Genomic DNA, 20,069 nt, shown 5'->3' with positions numbered 1-20,069 from the left:
TGCCAGCATTGTAGTGCTAGTTTTTGCATTACCAACTGCTGCTGAATAGCATCATGGCGCTGTTTAAGGAGTTCTTCGGTTCTCTGCAGAATACCATACTCCGCTGTAATTTCTGCTATTTCTTGACGCTTCTTTTTGTAAAACGTGTTCTTGCTTCGAAGCTTATTAACATAGCGTTTAAACTGAAATGAGAGTTAACAAGCACGTTTGAAATCTAGTTTGGATGCAAAAGAATGGCCTTATTAAACCCTGCTTCTTCATAAACCACAAACGCTGTCCTCGCATTGTGCTTTGAAAGCAGAGTAGTGCGGCACGTTGCACAGAGGACTGGGACTCTTAAATTCCCTTCTGGTTTTGCCCCTCACTCAGATGTGCGGCATCAGGAAAGTCAGTGCCATGCCTCCATATCTTAGTTCGCCCATTTGTAACATAGAGATCATTCAGTTCTACGCATCTGCCTTCTGGAGGGCTGAAAAGGACAGTTAGTGCTTGTAAAATCTTTTAAGAACCTGGGATACTAAAGCTAGTCTAATAGTACTTTGCACTTATACCAGCATGTTTCCTGTAAAGAATTTCAAAGAGCTTTAACAAACCAAGGATTGCAACATCCTTCTGAAGTAGAAAATTGGCATCCTTTATAGACAGAAAACTGAGACAAAGAGATAAATTGTTCAGATTCCACCATAAAAGAACCCAGGTCTCCCAATCCCTGCTCATGAACTTTATTCACAAGACTGCCCCTCCTCTTGTAAGAAGAAAGGCAAAGAATAATAACCGTGTTATCGTTAATGTTCCAATTACCTCCGATTTGGGTTGCTTTATTTTTTTTTTACTACGAGTTCTATTTGCTCCCCATATTTTACCAGTGAATATGTAAAAACTAAAGACCCTCAGAGTATTACAGGGGAGGACAGAAGAGTGAGAAGAGAATATGGATAAGTGAACAAGGGAAAAAGATGAATAATTAAGGGTTGGTTCACAAGAGACATTGTGTTGTTCTCTTTCCACAACTCTTACTGAAGCTAAATATGTTCTTGACTAACCACTTTTAATAAAAGGACAGTGCAAAAAAGAGTTAACAGCTTACTCCATATACACAGATAGATATAAACTGAGATCCTTGTTATACATGCAAATAGCTGAGGTCCTAAAATTAGTAATATATATATTTTAATAGGACTTAATCTTCCTGTGCACTTTAGTTTCCTGGTTTCTATGATGAGATTCTCCTCTACATGCTTCACAAGGACATTCTGAGGCAAAATTCACTGACTTCTGGAAAGTGGTTTTAGATCAGAAATAGAAAGCAAGGAATTCAAAACAAATGATATACATTACATAAGTTAGCATAAAAACAGATTTAAAAACTGTCCACCAGCATGGATAAGATGATTAGTTGTAGAATTAGTGCATTCTTCTCACAGAGAACCATAAAGAACACACCAGCAAGGGTTTTTTTTAATCACTGAAAGCAAGTTTGAAACTTTAAAAATGAAGCTGGATGGAGTACTTAAATTGTGAAAAGTATATTCATTTTCCTTTTGAAGAACAAATGCAAAAATCTGATGTGACCATAGCTTAAGAACCCCTAGAGTCACTGTATGTTCTATAAAAAGCGCCCTGGGCAAAATGCCTAAAATGAAATCAAGCCTGTTCATCTGCCATTCTATGTAATATCTAGGCCAAAGCTTTTTCTATCTTGCTGTGCTCCAGAACTATTTTTAAAGCCAAAAGCTATAAACGTTTTTGGTGAAAGAACAAACCCACAAATTACTCAATGTGCTCTATGCAGATTGGACTATGAGGGGCTTTAGAACACCATTTTACATTGTGAATATTACCTAGGACAAGGACAGACAAGGTCACGTTAAGTCATAGTACTAAAGAGTAAAGAAGCACTTCTGCTACAACTGCACTGAGGTCTTCATTGTTAAAGCATCTGCTGCAAGTCTAACAGATTGTTGATTAATATAAGAAATGTTTTGTGACAATTCAAGTATCCTTTCAGGTAATACAGATTTAAAAAAATATGGTGTAAGCAAAGGTAAACATTAACTTTTCTGTGCTTTCCAACTTAGTAGAAAAGATACTTTTTTACAAGATAAATACATATAACAGCTTATACTGGTGCAAAGCAATTGAAGAAAAACATGGGCTGCCTTCTGATGGAGCAGGTCCAGTGATACTTCATTTGGACAGCAAAATATAGTAAAAATGATATAAAGGAAGAAACTTCCTTTACATGTGATCATGTACAGCTGTCATATATGACTGATTTTCTGTCACTTTACCCTGGGGTTAAAAGAAACCTATTATTCTCCTCCATTCTAGGACTACTTTTAAGGTCTTGAAAAAAACCTGAGTGGGAGATGCAGTATTTGCATATTCAGTGTTTTACTAAATATAATCTACTTAACAATGGAAATCTAAGGAGATTTAAGAACTGATTCCACATATGTTCTATTATTAACTGACTGAACTTGAATTATACAACCAGCAAAAAAAATTTTTAAAAGATAATACTTTTGCAATAGTGACAAGTGACCAGGACTGCAATTAATCCATTTTGGGAGATGCATATTAGCCTTTGTTTGATCCACTGCAATCCTCTGCTTTTCAGAAACATAGGTGTTCACATTATTTTAGTTGTGGGAATAGAGTAAAACAAGATACAAAAGAGTAGCAAGATGACAATGTCTTGTAGGCAATGACTTTAAACAGCATGGCAGAATTTTTTTAAATATTTAGCCTACTTCAAACATGGCACATTTAAAAATCAGTCCCAAATCCAGGCCCAAAAACAGTGCAAGGGTAAACAGGCACAATCCAATTAAAGAAAAGGCTGGGATGGATCTGGACAGTGCAACCCAACAGCAGTTGGCCTGCATCCCAACAGCAACAAACTGCTACTGCATGAGACTCCAGGCATTAAGGAAACTGTAAGTAACCCATATGGAAACAACTGATACTTTCCAAAGTGCAAGAGCGCAAAGGCATCATTGGCAGAGATGCTGAGCATCTCAAACTCCTATCAACTCAATTTCAACTAACGACCAAGTGGAAAAAAAACAAAACAGGCTTTTAACTTAAAATATCATATTACATTTTATTACAGTAAGAGGAATTTTAAGTAAAAAAAAAATGTTTAAGGGTTAGATATGTCCAGTCAAGTCATATTCTAACAATGTCATTTTCTCATAGACCAGGTCAACGGCTCCCTGCGTAGAATCTCAGCAGGATCTTCCTACAACATTCCCATGGATTTGCTGAGGCCCAAAATTATGTACTATTCAAAAACTATGGTCACTTGTGAAATTTTCTCTCTCACACAACTTAACACAAACAGTTACTAAAGCTTCAAAGATTAAAATGACTGAACAAGAAGCGATTGCTGGTGCTGAATTATCATTTAAAGTAAATAAACTAAGCTTTTGACCCATGCCAGAGGCCCCCTGAGATACAGGAGCATTGCAAATGAAAGCAAAAAAAGTTTATACTTTTTCATTTGACTATTGATATGGGTAGATACAATAGAAAAAAAAACACCTGATAGCTATGTTATTGAAACCAAATAGTTATTAAAGCACCTTGCCTGAGAGCACCCAGGAAACCTGAGACAGCTAACGATTCACCCCCAATTCACAGAGTGGATGAGGATGTTAAGCCTATGTTCAAATAAATGGCTTAACTGAGATAAAACCTACATTTCCAACTCTCAGTTGTAGGCTTTAACCACAAAAGCATCTTTCCTATTCTTAACCTGGTGTACCTTTGACACTCATTATGGCAAATATCCAGTAAAATCAAAATTGGAAAGGGAAGTATGACAGAAAATGAGCAATCAAGTTTCAAAGACATTTGGTCTCTGTGTTTAATAACTATAATTTTGAGGCATGTACATGGCTGCCTTTGTTCCCTCCTCTTTCTTTGCTTTCTCTCCTTTCATGAGCAAACAGATTATAAAAGAACACTACAATACAATGTTCTTTTATTATTTGTCAGCTGTTTCCGTTGATATTTACCATACACAGTTTAGGACCGGAGACTCCAAAGGTGCTCAGCATTTGGCACCAATTTTGCCAAACGCTAACACATTCTTAACTTCAAGCATATGGGTAGTTCCACTGATTTCAAGCATACAACTCACATGCTTAATGTTAAGAAGCTGCAAAAGTGCTTTTTGGTTCAAGTCTTTGGCAAGAACTATAATTCTAACTCACGTTACTACAGATTTTCTTTCAGTAGAAAGACAAGTTTCAAATCACAAGGAAGGTCAAAATTACTGTGTGAAAATCTTGGCTTCGTTTTTTTTAAATAATGTTTCTAGCCCTCCAAGCTGCAAAGATAAAGAATGAAAACATGAACTCATAACTTCAAAATCAGAATACAAACAAAGAACCCAAAATATTATTCATTTTTAATTTATTTTAAAAGAAAAACTCCTGGTTTTTAGGATTCTCTCTGAGTTGGCAATACTGACATTCTGAGTTCAAGGAACATAAAAACCTCAGTAGATTCATCCTGTTCATGTCTAATGACTTCTGTGAGGTTGGAAGTATACAGAGCAAAGTTAAGAATTATGCTTTTTTTTATCTTAGAATGTTGTTAGTAATTCCAGTGACTTCTTCATTCATTTCCTAGTATCAGTAGAGAAAAGCTTATAAGTCAAGCCACGCACATCTCATATTATGTCAACAGTAAGAAAATAGAAAGTGGAAGATAGCAAGCTAATTACTCCAAAAATAACAGTAAAATATGCCGAAGACAGACTAGATAGATTCATCTTCTGAGAATAAGAAACCCCACAGATTTATCCCTCTGGAAATCCTTGTCAGTGGTGTTGTAAGGAATGATATTAAACAACATGTTCCTTATCAGGAAGCAAAGCAGAAAGCAAGTATTAACTATGAAGATATGTAAAACTATTATTAAATAATAAAGATCATCAAGATTTTTTCTTTCTGAGATGAAGAATCCAATTCAGCTTCCAGGCAAGCATTTTGTTAATACAACTTGTTGCAATTAATTCTCATGAATTTTATCAGCAAGATAGCTGTAGAAAAGTTTAGTTGAATCTGTATGTTTATACTATAAATGAAGGAGCAGATGGTTATTTTGTTAGCCAGTCCAATTAACATGATAAAGGCCTTGAAAGCGATTAAAAAGTTCCTAAGCATGACAGGTTCTTAATAATCTTTTTATGAAACCTCTGAAGTTGCACTAGTACAGCCACTTGGGATGCGATTAATGAGTCATAAACTAAGAACAAAACTTTCGAGACAAGCCAATATTATCTCACTATAGTAAAAAGTATCCTACAGTGTGCTCATTAGATAGATCAATCAGAGAAATTCTTCATTAATGTTGAGTAGGACATTTCTTCTAGATTGTTTGCCCTTGGGCAAGAAGGATTATTACAGCAGCCATTACTAATAATTTGGACCAATCAGAATATATTTAATGAAAAAGCATTTCCAGTTATCACTGAAAATGCACAGATCAATAAAATTAATGATTTATTCATTCCATTGGGTGCTGAGAGAGCATTCAGTTGCGTGAAGCTGTATTTTATGTCAGAATCACTGCATACATTTGGCTTCAATGATGGTTAACGTCTTACAGCAAGAACTTCAGGCTTCCGTAAGAATTTGATATAGACTTTCCATCTTTGTACCCACAGTGGAACTGACCATAACATTCTCTAGATTTAATACATCTATAGAACCTTTGGAAAAAGGATTAAAACCTTTCCTGATTTCTGCAGGAAGTACAAGAAAGAAATTGCTTTAGCTTGGAGGCAAAATATTTTCCAAGTCCTGGTTTAAACCACTTAATTTTCAAACTGTCAGCTCCTTGACAGCAACCAGACAGTGTACCTAGTACTGTACTAAAGGTTTGTTTCCTGACAGACTCATTAATTGGGAAGCTTTTGGAGATCTGGGAGAACTGTCTATGGTTAAAAGCCTCCATTCTTTAATATATTTTCTTTGAAAATAGCAGGGGAATCACAGCATTTTTTTTGTTTTAACAAGAGGCATGGGGGTGGGGGGCAGTTGCATGAAAAAATAATTTCATCTAGTCCATGGGATTTCCTAGGCTACATTCTCAATAACATGTTCCTTTCGACTTCAACTATTGTGGGTAAGCCCAGATCTGATCCTCTTCTATTCTGATACCCTGGGAAAGTCTAGGCTCTCAGGGTCCTATGCTGAACTCTGAGAAGTACAATGTACTGTGAAAAGAACTAAAAATAAACCAGGTTTACCTAGGATCACTTGTAATTGAACCATTTACCCTTCTAAGTGTCAGCATTTGATTCCCTAATTTTCAGGATCTGACAGCTGCAGCTAGCAGCTTGCCAGGCCAGCTTTGCCACTCTGCTCATTGTACTTCTGTTTGAAGTACTTGAAAGATTTTACAATCTCGGAAGAAAACAACCTGGCCCTAGTATTTTGCAGTTTGGTGTAGAACCAAATGGTCACTCCTTGCCGCCACGCTTTAATTGGTAAATTGCATCTGGGCAAGAAACGCCTAATGCTGACTGCACGGGCGTATGTTCCTTTTATGTCTCATCCACTAATCCTGGCTTGTCCTAAACTAGATGAAGGGACTATCTTTTCACAGTACCTTTGTATACTGCTTAACAAAAAATACATCATATGCCTAGTTCTTTATAATGCTTGTTTATCAGTAGATATTCAAGTACTGACAAAGGGAGTAGGCATCAGAATCCCAGTTTTACAGATGAAGAAATCGAGGCATGGGGAACTGAACTGAACAGTCTCCAGGAGGCTCACAGCCGAGCTGGAAATTAAACTCTGCTACATTCCAGTCCAATCTCTATCCAGGGGGCTACCCATACCACCTCCTAATTCTAGGTTTGCATTGAAACAGTACCTGGGAGCACCAAACAACAAAAAATAAGATAGCAGAAAAAATATATAATATTGACCTGTATGCTTGGGTAAGAATATGACTTCCATTGGCCCTGCATACAAACATGCTTCTCACAAAACAAAGTGTATAAAAAAGTAGAGAAGCTCCTCACTGAAAGAACAGGCTTTCCCCACACCATGGGAGAATCTAAAAATAAAGTTTTAAAGATGTGAAGAGCAAGGCAGAACACAGGAAACAGGGACTGTGTACAAACAGGTCTTCTCTTCTGCTTTCCTGTCTTGAGCCATTTCCTTGCTCCGAGGCAGAATCCAGCCAGGAAACCACAATTTGTTGTAAATAAATGTTTCTCTCTTTTTTTTTTTTCCCCCCCATGATACCAACATGCAATATTGTCCTGGACATAATCCAAAGCATTTGTGGATCTCTCTCTCATAATGCATTAGTATTGGACTACTAATCATTTCTTTCTGCTTAGAGGGAATGCCATGAAGCACACTGTCTGCTTCCAAGTTTTATTTAAATAGCTGTCAAAAACAGATACAGCTACACACAGTTGATGATGTAGAGAAATCCAATCCAGTCATTTTCTTCTGATTACCTATGTAGTCCCGTAGGTGTGTGTGACACTTGACAATACAAGGAAGAGGTTATAGTTTAGAATCCTGAAAACATTTGCTTAGATCTTGCCAACATGAGTAATTCCACAGGAGTCAAGGGAACTACTCACTGTACTAAACACTACCCTGGTGATAAGTCTCTGTGATTTTTGCCTCCACCTGTTGTTTTTGTCTTAGTTTAGAGAGCTGATGGGGGAAAGGCAGGAGGAAGACGATCTGAACAAGCAGTGGCCCAAGGGTAACACAAGCGTCTTGAGGATTATACAGTAATTTGATTATTTGCGTGAGAATATATGCACTCAGAGATACCCATGTAATCTGAGCTTGAGAGGCACCTTTATAGAAAAAAGTGATTTTTGTAGAGAAGGCATGCCTGATAAGATGAGCAAGTGGATTTGCTGCAGACAGCAGTAAGTAAGAAGGCACAGACACATATATGGACACTAGTGGCAAAAAAAGCCATTCTACATGAAGTGTAGGATAAACAAGCAGTGTTGGAGAGTGAAAAGAAACAAGAGGTAAGGCAGAGGATCAGCAGAGCCGGCCCCTGCCTCTGCTCCCTCAACAGATTTTTCCATGAGAGCAAATGTTGTAGCAAGAAAAGTCAATCTGGCACAGAGACAAGACATTGCCCGGTTATAAAAGCCTGATGCTCAATAAGCCTCCTATGAAGAAAAAACTGCTTTGATGTATGAAGCTTCAAATAAAGCTTTTCCTGATCAAAAAAAAAAGTATTATAGATGCTCCCTGTGCCTGAAGAAGGGTGTTTATAACCTGAAAGCTTGCAAAGAACAATTTTTCCAACTATTTAGTTGGTCTAAAAAAAGATATCACATCTACCCAAAGAACCTTGTCTGCCTATGTCCTTAGACCAACATGGGTACAACCAACAACCCTAAAGTACTGTAGATGCAATTCAAGATGATCTGGGAGAATAAGAGGGAAAAGACCAAAAAAATGAAACGTATGTGGATAATAAACAAATTCAACCAACCCACATTTCAGATTACTTTTGCGATTTTGCTCTACAAATATTGTGCCCTACAAAGAATAAAATGTAATCTAATGGATTATTTTATTATACATCTATTAGCAATTTGGAGCTATGTGGCTTATCTCTGAATTTCTCTGGTGGCGATTGTTCCTGATGATGTTTAATGTATCAAACACCATTATTTATCATGCCAGCTGTGAGATGGACCTCAATATTACTTTGCTCTATGGTTGAAAAGAAGTACCAGCAACTCTAGTTTGCACTGCATATGATTACTTCTGCACAATTTAAGTAAAACAGCAACAACCCAAGACCAACTGCAAACAAAATTTTAAGAACACTTTGCTGCAGTATAGGCGTTGGAAAATACTGTGGTTTATCTTCATGTGTGAACTGAAAATGAAATAAAGCATGGTCTTGTAATCGAATTTGAAATTACACTTCATGAAGAAAAGCAGAACCTAACTTACAAGGTATAATACTGCAGTCATGTTCTTGGATGGTAGCATTTCGAAGAAACCTGGTAAACTACTGTGGCAATGCTCACTGATTACCAAAATGTAAGGTTAAATGCATCAACTGGAATTGCTCCATTTTACATAGACTCCTCTTTCTCAGCCTCCTCACTACCTTAACGTACCTCATCGCCTTTCAAAATTTCAGTGCCTTCCAACTCACGGGCCTCATTTGCCTTTTGTAACATTTGCCTCTCGATGTTCGACATCTCTTCCTTGGCAGCTTGGAGCTCTTCTGCTTTGGCTTCCTTCTTCCGGGAAATTATGGATGCCTGCATGATTATTAGATGTCAAATTGGATGACTAAAGTAAAAGCTGCACTTGGTCAGTCACAGTTAATACAGTATACAGCAGTTAACATTTTAGAGTATAGGCAGGATAATATTGCAGGTGCTGAGCAAGTTGTAGGAAAGAAGCATTAGGAAGAAAGCCAGTAGGACACAGAAGTTAAAGTAGCTTCACAGAAAACGAGAACAAAATTCCCATTGACTTTGATAGTCAGGATTTTATTTGTAACATTTTGTTCTAGACTCGTTCTGACACTTAGATTTACATTTTTGCACCTGAATTTTTCCATTTAATTAAATAAGAGGCCTAGATTTCAACTCAACAATTTTATCTGCTTAGTTCTTTTTTGTGCATGTGAAGACGCACCAATAAGGCTTAACTGGAAAGAATTCAAGATTTTACAAATGTCATAATATGGATTTTTATAACTCCAGCCTACAGAAATATGTAGCATATAACTAACATAATTGAGCCATTAAATTTCTGTAATTTAGAAAAAGACAATGAAGAAAGAAGTGAAGGACAATACAAATTGCAGGTTATTTGACTCCTTCAAGCCTAGCAGAAGTAAAATGTTTTAAAAATGCAAGTTTTACATCGTGACTATTGGAATGTTAAAGAACGTAAGTCTAAATCAGATCACTAAATAACAAAAGCATTTTATGTTATAAAAAGTTTGTATCAAGAATCAAATACTAAAAGGAAGACCATGCAAATGAGTGTTATTGTTATTATTTTAAAATCAGTTTAAAATAACAAATCCCATGATTTTAGAAGCATGCTTGTTTCTTTATTTTAAAATAAAATTTAGCTATTATGTGGGAGTCTTTAGCGCTAGTTTCCTCTCAGTGGGTAAGAGGACCAGCACTTTTCTGAAAATATAGAAAAAGAGATAGATTTTGCCTATGTGGCTATTTCTTAAGATACCCACAACAACAAAATGTGGTAAAAAGAGGATGATTTTATAAAGAAATCTCTGCTGCACTGTGGAAGTGATCAGAGTCCACCATATGTTCTTGACTCAGAACAGCAAGTTGAATTCCCGGAATGGTTCCTCTGTGGAATGTCAGAGCTTTATATTAGGAGACAGCTGGTCTTTTGTACTAGCACATTATGTAGCATACTTATCTTAGGCAATGTAATGTACCTCTTACACTAAAAAGACTCCATACTTGAGATCCTATTTGCAAGTCTGTTATATGCAGTTTACTGGAATATTACAATTTATACATAATCTCTGAAAAAAAACTTCAGCTTTTTTTGTACATGTAGACCTTGCCTTGAAAAATATCAGTTAAATTCAAAGCCGCAAACTACCAGGAAAAATAAATATATAATTTTAATTTGTATTCCCCAGAAAGTCTTGATTTTTATGTACCCTGGTCTATAACACTGGATTTAACACATAGGGACAATCTGTTTCATAGTTGGTCGGGTCGGAAGGGACCTGAGCAGATCATCAAGTCCAACCGCCTGCCATAGGCAGGAAAGAATGATTGTCTAGCCTCCTTTTGAAGATCCCCAGGGTAGGAGCGAGCTCCACTTCCCTTGGAAGTTGGTTCCAGATCCTAGCTGCCCTGACTGTGAACTAGTGCCTCCTGATATCTAGCCTGAACCTACTCTCGATCAACTTGTGGCTGTTATTCCTAGTTACTCCAGGAAATGCTCGGGGGAACAGAGCCTCTCCCGTTCCCCTGCTGGTCTCCCCTGGTAAGTTTATAGCCAGCCACCAGATCCCCTCTCAGCCTTCTCTTGTGGCAGCTGAACATGTTCAGGTCCTGTAGCCTCTCCTCCTAGGCCCTGCCCTGCTGCCCCCTGACCATGCAAGTGGCCTCCTCTGGACCTTCTAGAGTTTCATTGCAAAAGTTATAATAGTGCGCATATTATGAAGAAATGTGCTAGCGTGTACTATTACAGTTTCTAAAGATACCTTAACTCTCTATATCTAAAACTGGTTCACAAGAAAAGAGAGAAGTTTATGTTTATGTTGGACATTACAACTGAATTGATGCAGTTATTCAGACTTGAGCCCTGATGAATGTATACCATACATCATGCTGTTTTCTCAATTTATCACATTTTCTCAATGTACCTCAATGGTTTTTGTATCATAAATATTATCTAGCAATGGGAAAATTTGTGTATCTATCTATCGATCACATACACACACACACACACACACACACACGTGTGTGTGTGTATACACATATACATATATACACACATACACACAATCTTTCATTCTTGTAAAGCATTTAGGTCCAAGATGGAAAAAAAAACTGTTTCACTCTAAGTCATAAAATACATTCACAATTAGAGACAATTGGATCCATACAATGAGAGCTCATCAAAGACAAGAAATGGGATATAACAGGTAGTATGTACTATATCTTGCAGTAGTTGCAGAATCAGGATCATGGGGTCTCTTTGCTAGGGCTTATCGATTCTTGGACATTTACCACAGTAGGTATTCCAGAATATTTATTTTAGTGTAAAGCCCCTGTGTGGACATGTTTATTCCACAATAAAAATGTACACAAGAGCCTTTAGCAAAGTAATAAGCAAGTGTATTCTGGAATGGGTATTTTGTTAAATTTCCAGAGGTCCAAGAATGCTCTACAAGCCCATACCAAAATATACCCCAACACTGACCAGGTAGGGCACTCTGAGCTTGAGCTTTACACAGGACTGGGCCTAACAGACACAGCCCAAGTGCCTGATCTCATAACTGCTTATTACCAAGGTCAGTCCCACTGCTGTCAATAAATTAATTCTTAGTAGTAAAGGCTTCCAGGATTTATAAACTGTTATATGCTTACATTCAGCCGGTTTTACTTATTCTTCAACTTGCTGCACTGTTTGCCTTTATTTAAAAAAAATAGAATATAAAACTACAGATAACATTCAGCAATCTGAGAAGTTTGCTACGACGAGCATTGTGCTTCCCAAAAAAACCCTGTTCCTTCCTACCTGTTGTCGATACATTGAAAATCTGCTATCAGTTGGCTCATATTTAATCATTCTCTTTTCAATCAGCTGATTAATTTGTGTGTTGACTTCATCTATCTGGAATGGAGCGGAAAATTGAGAGAATTAAGCATTGATTATTGAACAAACACCAGCAGAATTAAGGTAAAGAGTATTTATTGTTTGCCCTCTCTCTAAAGATGTCAAAATGGTTTTCAAACCAATGGATTCAGCCTCACAAAACGTGTCAGGAAGTATGAATACCAGTCTGAAAATGGGGAAAGACACAAAGCTAAGTGAGTTTTCCAAGGCTGCCGAGGAAAACCAAGGAGAGAGTCTATCTCCTCAGATTCCCATCCCTGAGCCTCAAAAACAAGATCAGCCACCAGTGTCTAGGAGTTTCTAAAACCACAAACCCTGAGCTTGCAAAGGAATTTGGCTTACTATATTCTTACAGACAAAAAGGATGCTGCTGCTTTTGCTTTGTGACCCAATTTCACCAATGGCCAGTCAAGACTGTTCTTTAATGACTGATTGATCACTAGGACCTCCATTTGAAATTCTCCTCTCTTCTTTTGCAAAGGCCATTAACTCTCTGCTAGAATAGGTCAAAATTCAAAGTGTGTGAGAGTCTGATGCATATTTAAAGCATTTAGCGATAACTTGGCATAATTAAGACCTTTATCCAGATACGCAGATGAGAGTCATGCTAGTAGAAGTGATACATACCTAAGGTCACACTACAATGAAAAGTATTACACATTCTTTCACTGTCCAATGGGGAAACAAATTTCCAAAAGGACAGTGAATTAAGAATGGACCTTGGGGCAAAAAAAATCTGGAATCCTGTGAAAAAATATCACTAAATACAGACAGTACACTGAGGAAAGAAAGGTGGGAAAACAGGTTCTACGTCTAATTAAAGTGATTAAAATCACAAATGTTATTATGACAAAAAGAAATATGCCAGGAACAAAAAGGTTCCAAAGGTGAATCATGCAACTATTTTGAGGTTTCAAATCTTAATAAAGTCAGCATCCTTAAAGAATATAACAGTCAAGATATAAGGGAGTATCATATTGTCCTTGATTTTCCTTTTATGGTAAGGGCCTTAATCCTAAATTTACATAGCCTGTTCACTCTTGTCCAGAAACAGCTGAATGCACTGATGTTAAAAGTTTTTAGCTCATCTTAACAACTTTGGCTTCTAGCATTTGATTTTCTTAAAATGTAAACTAAATAAATGCAGTAAATTAGTGGTGATGCTGCCATTTAAAATAAAATTTATACAGAAATATTTTAAACTACGCAGATAAACTTTGAATGATTACACATTGTTATTAAAATGTAAACTCAGTAATATATAATATGCTGAAGACCTGATTTTCCAACATGACTCTCGCTGTTTTTTTTGTCAGTATAATTCCACCAAAATCATTGGGACTTTAAAATCTATAAAATTGATCTGGAGCGTGCAAAAATCAGGCATCTGATGCTAAATTAAGGTCTCTGTTCATGCGGATCCAAATTAACAACATAATTTTCTAAACAGCTTTTCAGGGTGGGGTTTTGAGTAATGTGGTAGGCTTTGTTTAATCAGCAATTTTTACATTTTCCTTACTGTAAAAATAGGAAGGGAATTCCCTTTGATAATTAAAGGCTTTTATTTGCAGATTTAGAATACGGATTTACACAACTACATGGTACACTGAAGACAACAGAGTAAGAAGGTATTCAATCACTGGACCTTGGTTTCAAGTTCATTGAGATCAGATTGGCTCATAGCTGGCTCTGCAACCACTTTTTGTAGGAAATATAATGATTGCTTCTTAGCTTCCAGATCTCTAGGAATTTCTTCATTGACCAAGAATGAATTAAGCTTTATCTCTGCTTCCAGCTTCTTCACTAAGCCTTGAAAAAAAAAATCTAAATCAATGTGCATCTAAACAAAGTAATGTAGAAGGTAATTAGGTTTCATAGCATAATAACTGTAATTTAACCAATGCATCAAACTATTTAGCAGCAGATTACAATAATTACACCATAATGCTTGACTCCTCTTTTCAAAACTCAAAGAAATACCTAGTGGTTTAATTTACATTTTAAATTGTGAAAACTTGTCTAAATAGCAGTAAACTATGCCATTTTCTCTTCCAAATTCATTAAATTAGGATTTAAATAGTAACCCTTTTCTTATCTGAACCCCAAGTAACCTCTATGTTTGAGCACAACACTCGATGTGCAGCACATACACAGAAAGGCTCACCATCCCTGTGTAAATAAATACAACACATCCTATTCCATTCAAGAAATTGTTTTTCATGGTAGTTTTCTGCTATACTAAAATATATTTGGCTTTGAATCTCACTTATTTGAAGTTTTAGAACAGGGTGGCCATGTTAGGGCCTTTATGCACATCAACCTTATTATCCATTTCCAGGAAAAGAAATGGGCAAAGGATGGTACAACTATAATAAAACTTTCTCAACACTTCTCTGAAACTCATGCTTATCAGGACCCTATGCCTGGAACAGCAGAGTACAGTCCAAGCCTCCTACAGGGTACTCAGACTCTTCCCGTCTCATGGGAATTATTCCAGCCACAAGAAGGAATTAACCAGAAAGTGAGGAAAGGAACCTGTCTGGCCACCATGAGCATTGCTTCTGTGGCAAAAAAAGTATTTAGACCCCTCGTCCACCAGCATCCCAAAGGAGAACAGGACCAGAACTTGGACAATGATCTTTCCTAAGCGTTTGTGAATGCTCTAATGGAAGCCTTAGTGAACGTTTGGTCCGTCCGATATACAGATTTCTGAAATTCTGTTGGACCCAATTCTCATTTCCCCTATTTAAAACATTTTGGCAGTGTAAAAGGTGAGTATAATTGCAATTCATGTGCAATTTAAGAGACTAAAGAGGCCCTGTTTTCTTACATTCACATACTTTACACAGGCTAAGAATAAATAGTTAAATTAAAATAAAATAAAAATGTCAGAAAGAAGATGCAGGAAAGTCAAGCCATTAGTTGAGGGGAGCAACAGGCATAGCCTGTCTGTACAAGCCTGTTGTTCAGTATACCGTTATCAAGCTTTTGGCCACTGTGCTTTTGCTAGAAACTGCAATTTAGTCTCCTTTCCAGATCTTTCTGAAGGGTACAATAATACAGTCAAATACATAATACATACAGGCAGGAGGAAATGGCAAAGTAAATTAAGTAGGCATGACATTTTTAAAAACTATATTGTACAGCCTTCTGATGACAACAGGCAGTTTATTTTCCAAGATGCCCGTGCCAAAGATGACGGTGAGATTTGGAAAGCACAGAAAAGATAAGAATGGGCAGAGGTACTTTATATAGTCTCATAATCCTGACGGGCAGAAACAAGAAAAAAAATATTGGTGCTGTGAGTATGCACCTTACCTGCAAACTGCTTTAAAAACTGTATTCTTCCCAGAGTTGTCAAAGATTTTAGAGAAACTATTAAATTAACTAGGCAGAGAAAAATTCAAATTCCTGCCAGTTCTACTTATTGCACACATGCAAAGAAAACCCTGAGAGCTATGGACACAAAGGATGTTGCTCAAATATGGATGCAAGTACAGGAAGCAGACAGTGGGATCTTGGATGGAGTCAGCTCTCCTTCTTTTTGGCTCTTTCAGGAAGAGTCTGGGGACCTCACCTCCAGCAGTCGTAGAAAGTCGAAACAAAATGAGCTACAGGCCCGGGAAAAGGGCCTTTGACTTAACAGTGTCACTCCTTTTGTGAATGCTGCGACTATAATATACAAGCCCAAGCAGCAGCCATTAAGCATTTTGCATTCCTTACATCACATCCCTGAATGAGAGAGAAAGAACATGAGACCACACATCAGGGTTAGCTTTTTATTTATTTATTAAAGTGCCGCAATTTAATTGTCACCAGGCCATTTACAAGTGCTGAGCAGGAGGGCCAGAGTGTAATGTTTCACCAAATCCAGCACCCCTGCAAGTACAACACTCTCCTGCATATATACAGAGAGCTGAACTGCAGTGTCAGCATAGGGTGGAATTGTAAATCCTTTTTGGGATCTATACCCGGGGTCTTTGGAGTGGAAAATGAAAGGGATTCCAGTTGGGACCTACTTGCCTCAGAAGGACTATGATCCCACTATTATTTGGACAGATTTCTCTGACAATCTGGTAGCGATTACCAAATCAGTTCTTCTAAATTTTGATGGCTTTTTACATGCTGAATACTCCTGAAGGTGCAGTAAAGCAGTGAAACAAGTCAAAACTTGACAACCTGATGGGAAAGCCCATGTAAAATACTCATGACTAACCTAGACTGTTTCCTTCAAAAATAATTCTGGAATATTTTACTCTCTGTAGGATTAAGCATATGGTAAAATAACTACCTAAAAGCTATTTCTGTAGTTCAACTAAAACTTTAAAAAAATATATAGTGGGTTTTCAGTGTATCCAGTGAATGTTGTTTTTTTCCCCTGAATTCCCAGGCTAGAGGGCAGATAAGGAAATGTCCTTAAATCTTTCCATTACATACTTCAAAACCTTGTTTTTAGTTTTTTTTAACTCTGACTTCATAGTTTACAGAATCTACAGACGTAAACTGCACAGTAAATTTGGTTCGGTGCCCTAAGGTTATTTCAGTCAAGTTTTGCCAACCATGTATTTACATGTGAAAAGCTATTACAGCAATTCCTCATGTTTTCCATTCAGGCATTTTTTTCATCATCATCATCATTATTATTATTATTATTATTATTATAATAATAAGGAAGGAACGGGGAAAGAGTTATTTATGCCTGCTCAGTCATACAGGAATTGGGCAACTTTCCCTGCACTGGTTCTATTAATGAACCTAAATCCAGATTTGCTTCTGTGCTCAGGTTCAGTGCATGAAGACAATAACAAAGACCATTGTTTCAGGTGTGTCATGATTTATTGCCATTTCTGCACCTATTATTGCATATACACCTGACTAACCCAACTCTTCAGTGTACACAGAAACAGGTATGCAAGCACTTCTGCAGATGCAAATAGCCTATCTCAAAACAAAAAAATAAGGCAATGACATATTAAGGATTCAACTCTTACTAAAGACTTATTTCATTGCTGTCTTGTCGACTGGATGCAGCCCATGTGACGCAGGCTGCACCCAGGGAAGGGATGGTCTGGGGTGTTGGCTGCATGCAGCACCCATGCTGGTCCAGCCTTGCACACTGGATCTGGGGCTGGTCTGGATCAGGCCCATAGTTGGGTGCTCTGTGCTAAATCCACTTTGCTGGGTCAGTCTGGCACAGGCACTACATGTAGTGCATACTGCAGACTGGCCCTGTGCTCTGCGTGTTGTGACAGCTAGCTCATGCTGCATGCAGCACACAGGGCCATGCTAGGACATGCACTGTATGTGGTGCTTGCATCAGAGAGCCCTGCACGCTGGATCTGACCCACAGACCAGCCCTGTGTGCAAAATCCAGTGTGCAGGGTCAGTCTGGCATGGGCCCTGCCTGTACTGCATGCCCTGCACAGGGCTGGAGCTGGAGCATGCTGCATATGGCAAACAGGGTTGGAGCAATTGCACAAACTGCAAAAAACACACACAGCCAGTTTACAGGTACCCGTGCCAGGCCTATGGGCAGGATCCAGCTCATGGACTGGGCCCATGTCCTTCATCCAGTCCACGAGGCCAGTTGAGTTTGACATTGCTGCCTTAATTATGTCTCTGTATTGCAGTATGTGCTATCTACTGCTACATTACATTACTTTCAGACTTTCAGCACACAAAGTTTAAGCACAATGGGACATACTAAGAATGGGCTAACAAGCATTATCTGCTATTTAGTGTCCTATCCTATCTTAGCTGAAGTCAACGGGAATTTTGTCATCGACTTTAAGAGGAAAAAATTAATTCCAAATGGTCTTAGATTATTAGCAGTAAATCCTTCCTCCACCTCCACCGTTGCGTATTATTTTAAATGTAAGAGAACTGCTGCAGTTCTGTTAAAGAGCAGCAGAACAGTGCATGCACATCACAGACCTGTGTTCTGCGGGCCCATCTGAAGCCTGCTGAAGTTAACAAGATGCCTTATATGAAGGTTTTGGGCCACAGTCTGAAACAGGTATAGAACTGTTCTGCTCTTGATGAAAGACTCCAAGAAGCAGTCATTATTTTCAGTCCCTATTGTCAAAGAAATGTCCTACGCCAAGGCCATTGAGTTGTGATGAAAGAGAAGACCTGCATAAGAATCATAGTATGTCTTTACAAACAACTTTTAAATAAGTAAAGTTAAGTAGGAAAGATATGTGAAAAAAAATCCTTAATCCAAATATCAACGACTTTATTTCACTGCAAATATATTTTAAAAAGCTGTAAAGAATATTTCTTTGCCAATACCAGCTCAAACAGCTCTTTCATGAAACCCGAGCAACAAGCCCCAAAACGCAGCAATGACATGCTTTCTTTCAGATTAACTCTCATATCTTCCTCAGAGCAAGAGTCTACCTTACAGCATCTTTGACTTCCACAGGAGATGGACGTGTGTGCCAGTGGGGGGAATTTGGTCCTAAAAGCTGGGAAATAGAATTTAGCAGACCAAAAATACAGAGATACATTTGAAACTGTATTGATAAAATACATTCCCATTAAAAACATTAAAAGTACTTGTTTGTAATATTTTAATAAGAGCCGCCTAAGTGTCTCTTTTTTATCAACTGTAAAGAGACATAAAGGTCAGCTACAGTTTACATAACTCCTCTTTTAATGATGTCTTTTCTAAGTACGTAACCCACTAATCTTATTTCTATGTATAAATTTAACCAAGTACCTCAGCTTCCCATTTGCTGTTTATCAACGATAGTCACCTTAACACATTACTTCAATCAATATTTAAAGTCATTCACATCCCAGCACCTGTGCCAGTGAAATAAACAATAGTGTTCTGTACAGTGGACCACAACCAAGAATTTAAGTAATTCAGTTCACTTCCTGGCATTAACAATTTGTATCTGTGCCAGCAGAGATATTCAAAGCAAGAGGGCAATCTTGCTGAGAAAGCATGAGTTAGATTTTTCAAGCCTCTCTACTACTGGTGAGTATCAACAAAATACTATGTCATGTTCTGGTTAAAATATCAGAAACTGCAAGTTCATGCAACTTATTTTAAAACTAACAGCAGCAACTGCCTCTATAGTTAAGCAACATAAAAAGACATGCTGAACTAAATTAAAAAGAGTGGCAGTATTCATTTTAAACCAATGTTAATGTTACTAATGTACTAATGTACAAAAAAAATTTCAGTGTTCACTCATTATTCATGGTGCAGTACATGTATTCTAGATTTTTTTACTTCTAAAAGAAAAAAGCTAGTAATCATTAGCTGCAATATTTTCCTGGCAAAGAAATAGTATGCTGATACTAATTGCATATTGATACAGTTAGAAAAAAAGGCGTCCTAGTTCTACGATTCTAAGCTTTCTTTAAGAGAAACTTCATCTTAAATTAATCCCAACATGGAGATGAAGTAATCAAAAATCTGATCTCAGCAGTGTGCATAAAGAACACTTCCACTTTATGTACTCCTTAACAGCAACTTTACATAGATTTATCCCTCTTGTGTCAGAAAAGAAGGAATCTGATAAGGACTATAAGTGGAGAATGATTTAAGGGATAAATACTTAACCTTCAATGAGAATCTACTGCTTTCAGATAGTCTGTAAAACTGGCATGGATTCAAAATGACCTGAGTGCACAGCCTAACTACAGGAGCTGCAGCCAAAGAGAATTTTTTTAATG

The 20,069-nt window shown here is 37.5% G+C and overlaps 1 protein-coding gene across 2 annotated transcripts in view; it reads right to left on the bottom strand.

The window, feature by feature from the left end:
• IFT81 (intraflagellar transport 81) overlaps nucleotides 1–20,069 on the bottom strand; it is a 63,370-nt gene that overhangs the window by 30,786 nt on the left and 12,515 nt on the right. For both annotated transcript variants that reach the window (XM_019507315.1, XM_019507314.1), the window contains exons 9-12: nucleotides 14,026–14,189; nucleotides 12,282–12,377; nucleotides 9,149–9,295; nucleotides 33–182 (exon numbers count right to left, since the gene is read on the bottom strand). In XM_019507315.1, the coding sequence (XP_019362860.1) occupies nucleotides 33–182; nucleotides 9,149–9,295; nucleotides 12,282–12,377; nucleotides 14,026–14,189 (557 nt within the window). The remainder of the gene's footprint in view (nucleotides 1–32; nucleotides 183–9,148; nucleotides 9,296–12,281; nucleotides 12,378–14,025; nucleotides 14,190–20,069) is intronic.

This window comes from Gavialis gangeticus, unplaced genomic scaffold (genome assembly GCF_001723915.1).
Source record: "Gavialis gangeticus isolate Ggan-Ray unplaced genomic scaffold, GavGan_comp1, whole genome shotgun sequence".
NCBI classification, from domain to species: Eukaryota; Metazoa; Chordata; order Crocodylia; family Gavialidae; genus Gavialis; species Gavialis gangeticus.
The sequence above is the reverse complement of the archived record's forward strand: the minus strand, read 5'-3'. Positions and strand labels throughout refer to the sequence as shown.